This window comes from Neophocaena asiaeorientalis, unplaced genomic scaffold, assembly GCF_003031525.2.
Source record: "Neophocaena asiaeorientalis asiaeorientalis breed wild unplaced genomic scaffold, Neophocaena_asiaeorientalis_V1.1 scaffold226, whole genome shotgun sequence".
Lineage (NCBI taxonomy): Eukaryota > Metazoa > Chordata > Mammalia > Artiodactyla > Phocoenidae > Neophocaena > Neophocaena asiaeorientalis.
Genome location: NW_020173037.1, coordinates 2,706,008 through 2,709,671, shown reverse-complemented (window position 1 = coordinate 2,709,671; position 3,664 = coordinate 2,706,008). Strand labels below are relative to the sequence as shown.

The following is a 3,664-nucleotide window of genomic DNA, read 5'->3' as shown; positions in this document are numbered from 1 at the left end:
CCTCCCTCCCTGCATACGTCCATGCATACATACAGAACAGGATGCCAGTTGGGGTAATGCTGCCTACCGACTCCTTGCCCTGGGGGTGTGTGGGTGACCAGGGCGTTGTTATGCCCATGACGGGGACTCATCACTCCGTGGATATGAGTGTTAGATGATTCTTTTCAGAAATCGTGAATTATCCTTGAGGGGCTCTGTTAGTCCTTAGAGTAGACTTGCCATATCCTGTGGTCCAGGAGCTTTTTTATCTTTGTATCACATGGTAGTATCTGTATGTTCATTTCAGATGGTTTATTCAGGATATCTTTTTTGTATATCATGCCAAGTAAGGTTTATGGAATAAAAAATCAGTTTTAGCTTCTCAGAGGCTTTACCCTTAACAGATAATTTATTGGTCGAATACTTTTGGAATCAGCTCTTTGATGACAACTTCTCTTCCGATGAATTTTAAAAGAGAATGAGTATTTATCTCTTACATACTTTGCCGTGTGAGAACTAGCTTTTTCGTCGTGTCTCCTTCCACATTTTTTTATCTCCTCTCCACACAAGTACTGCCCTTTAGACTTTCTTTCATCCTTAATCCTTATTTGTTATTTATTGTGCACTGACTGGGTTTGCATTGCGGTGCCAAAAAAAAGAGAGAAGACAATGCTTTGCTTTGAACCTAGAATATAAATTTTGTCTGTGTAACGGTCTGCTTTCAGTAGCAGAAAAGGTCATGTATTAGCACTTTCAGTAGGTGGCACTGCTGAGCTAATTTAGAGTTCCTAGATTTATTTGTTCATGATTTGTACTCAGATTGTGTTTTTGTTTCTTGAACTTCGTCAGTTCTGTGGTTTGACTTACCATCTGCACTTAATGAGTAAGTGAAGCCAAAATTAGTGGTTGAAAAGTAAGGCGAATTCCGTTTTGTTTTATAAATCGCTATGCATTTCTGTGATTTCCCCCTCAGAACGTCATTAAACTGTTGTGACTCGGGCAGTTACGTTTTCATGAATAATTATCGTTGTACTTTCAAAAAGAATTTAATGGTTTGATTCCATAGCTTCAGGTGCATCTCGAAGACCATGGGTCCTTGGGAAAGTGATGGAGAAGGAGTACTGTCAGGCCAAAAAGGTAAGCCCATCGTGGGACATGGACCTAGGAGTTTAAGAAGATTCTCAGGATGCTTTATGCAGAACGGTGCTCTTCTTGGCCTTCTAATTCACTTGAACTAGGCCTGAATTTAATGAGTGTGAGTTTGCACCAGCAATTCTATGAATATTTATGTGATTTACCTTCCAGTAGTAGAGGTAGATGGCCAACAAGCTATCCACATATCCGGGAAAACTACAACAAGTTTCTGTTCTGAGTATTAAATTACTAGTGTTTTCATGTGCAAAAAAAGGAACACAACATAACTGGTGATTGATCTGTTTGTAGGTAGAGCTGATGTTTCCTTACTTTTATAATGCTACCCCCAGTGAAGAAAGGTAATGTGAGATATCGATGGCTCAGAATGCACCTGACTGATGTCGGCAGTGTCCGTGCTGTAGAGTCAGAGCAGTGAGCGGTCTTCCTAGCTCGTTTGTGGACCCTGTGCGCCAAAACAGCAATAGAACTTGACCTGTGTGTTGTTGAGGTTTCTTTGATGTTTAAAATAATAACATATGGCTCACTTTGTACTGTGTTATTTAGCGGTGCTTACCGAGCCTTCCGTCAGTATTAGCGGCTCGTCTGTTATATGCCCATCGGCTGAGGGGCGGATCTGCGTCCTTTGATAAAGACGCCGCTCTTCCCACAAGGATGGAGCATGGCATAGTGTGGTAGGATGGTACCTCTGTAGTTTGGTTTAATCACCCTTTTCTTTCTGTCTTAGGCACAAAACAGATTTAAAGTTCCTTTGGGGACAAAGTTTTACAGAGTGAAAGCTGTGTCATGGAATAAGAAAGTATAATTTTGGAAGAAATTGAGACATTGTGTGACGTTTTTCTGATTTGTCCCAACAGTGCTCATTCATCACTCCAAAAACAGCAGGCCATCTTTTTATATACAAGTCAACACGACAGCATACTTCTTTCGTGTATATCATTTACTTTCTACCTGGCTACATTTTAGGAACAATAAATTCATCAAAACCCTTGGCTGAGTTAAAATGGTTTTGTTTTTGTTTTTCTACCCAAGTAACTCTAGAAATGCGGCCCAAACTAGTTCACTTTCTCAAAGGGCACACCCCGTGCACTGTGGTTTATGATCAGCCATATTCTTTGCCTGTTACATATACCTTAGCTTGAACTTAGATATTCAGTGTTAGTTGTTATTACCAGCATTTGTCCTTTTGTGAAATCAATATCAGAAAACTTGCACTCTTTAACACATTCTTTATAAAATGTATAAATTCTTCAAAACTATTTAAGGAGGAGTGTCACTGCATGCAGATAATCATAATTTCGAGTTTGCCTCTGTAGATTACTAAAACAAATCGTTTCATTTATTTTTTTAATGCCCTTTGATGTTTCCAAACAAGAAGGAACTCTAATTTGATTGACTGACTTTACGATCAGCCATAATCAGCAATCTTCAAAAGCACTTTGAACAGATTGGTCGCCTGGGTTCCACAGGGGGGAGTGTGCTAGTGATGGTTTCTCAAGCAGCACACAGACCTTCCCAACACTTTATTATTCTGTTTAGAATAATCATATTGATGAAGTCGTAATTCATGGTTCAGTTTCAGAAAAAACATATTCATTGTACATTAACCATTTAGAGGTCATTTAAATATAACAAAATGTTGTATTGTAAAAGACATGTAGAATTTTAAAACAATAAAGATTTGAACCTGTAAGTGTGTGTGCCTTTTAAAGAAGGATACATTTTTAATATATTTGAGTGATTGCTGGGAAGTGTGAAAAACTTGTTCTGTATCATATCAAAAGAGAAATGTGTTTATTACAAAAATGTTCTTTAACTATATGCTATGTAACAGGGTAAAACAGTGTTACGTAGAACAGAGTTGTGTGAAGCCGATCTTTAGCTAAGTGGCCATGGAGCGGGGTATTTAAATGAGTAGTTGAGTTGGTTGAGACTTGTTTCAGGTTTGTTGCTAGAGAACAATAATAAAGTGATTCTTTTTTTCAGAAAATATTTAATTTCTTCGTAAAAATAAGTTAAATATTTTTTTAAATATGTATGTCTAATAGTACAGAAAATGGAATAAACACCATAGTGTATAGAAAACTGAATTTGACAACATATTAATGAATAAATGAACAAATGATTTCACATGTTTCTATTCAATCCTTCCATTACATCTTCACGCAGAGAGTATCAAAGCACTGAAGAACTTTCCATGCAGAGCGGTCCTGCTGAGCAGATGCGGTTGGTCTGAATGAATCTGCCGGGGGCCTGTTTGACTTGAGATTTCACGTGGTCATTGTGCCGTGGGGCTGTGGGCTGGCGTGTGACATCTCAGGAGTGTCGCTCTTTAACGATGGCTTCCGTTGCTTAGAGTTTTTCTTATATCCCATTTCACATCTGTGCTATCAGTGGTCACATAAACCTTCACAAAGCGAACAGAAAGAAAATGCAGTTTCTGTAGTTAAAAGGAAGAAAAATGAAGCCTGGTTGAGTCCTTACCATTGGGTCGTTGAGGTGAGCCTTGGCATCAGAATGTCCACGCTTCAGT

General features: G+C 38.6%; 1 protein-coding gene across 4 annotated transcripts in view; it reads left to right on the top strand.

The window, feature by feature from the left end:
• The window catches only part of RB1CC1 (RB1 inducible coiled-coil 1), a 42,891-nt gene extending 39,630 nt beyond the window's left edge, over positions 1 to 3,261 (top strand). For 2 of the 4 annotated variants that reach the window (XM_024742542.1, XM_024742543.1), the window contains exons 22-23: positions 1,046 to 1,116; positions 1,989 to 3,261. In XM_024742542.1, the coding sequence (XP_024598310.1) occupies positions 1,046 to 1,116; positions 1,989 to 2,273 (356 nt within the window). In that variant the 3' untranslated portion in view covers positions 2,274 to 3,261. Of the gene's footprint in view, positions 1 to 1,045; positions 1,117 to 1,858 lie in introns of all 4 variants that reach the window. The other 2 variants (XM_024742545.1, XM_024742544.1) reach the window with 1 other exon arrangement.
• The last annotated feature ends 403 nt before the right edge of the window (positions 3,262 to 3,664 follow it).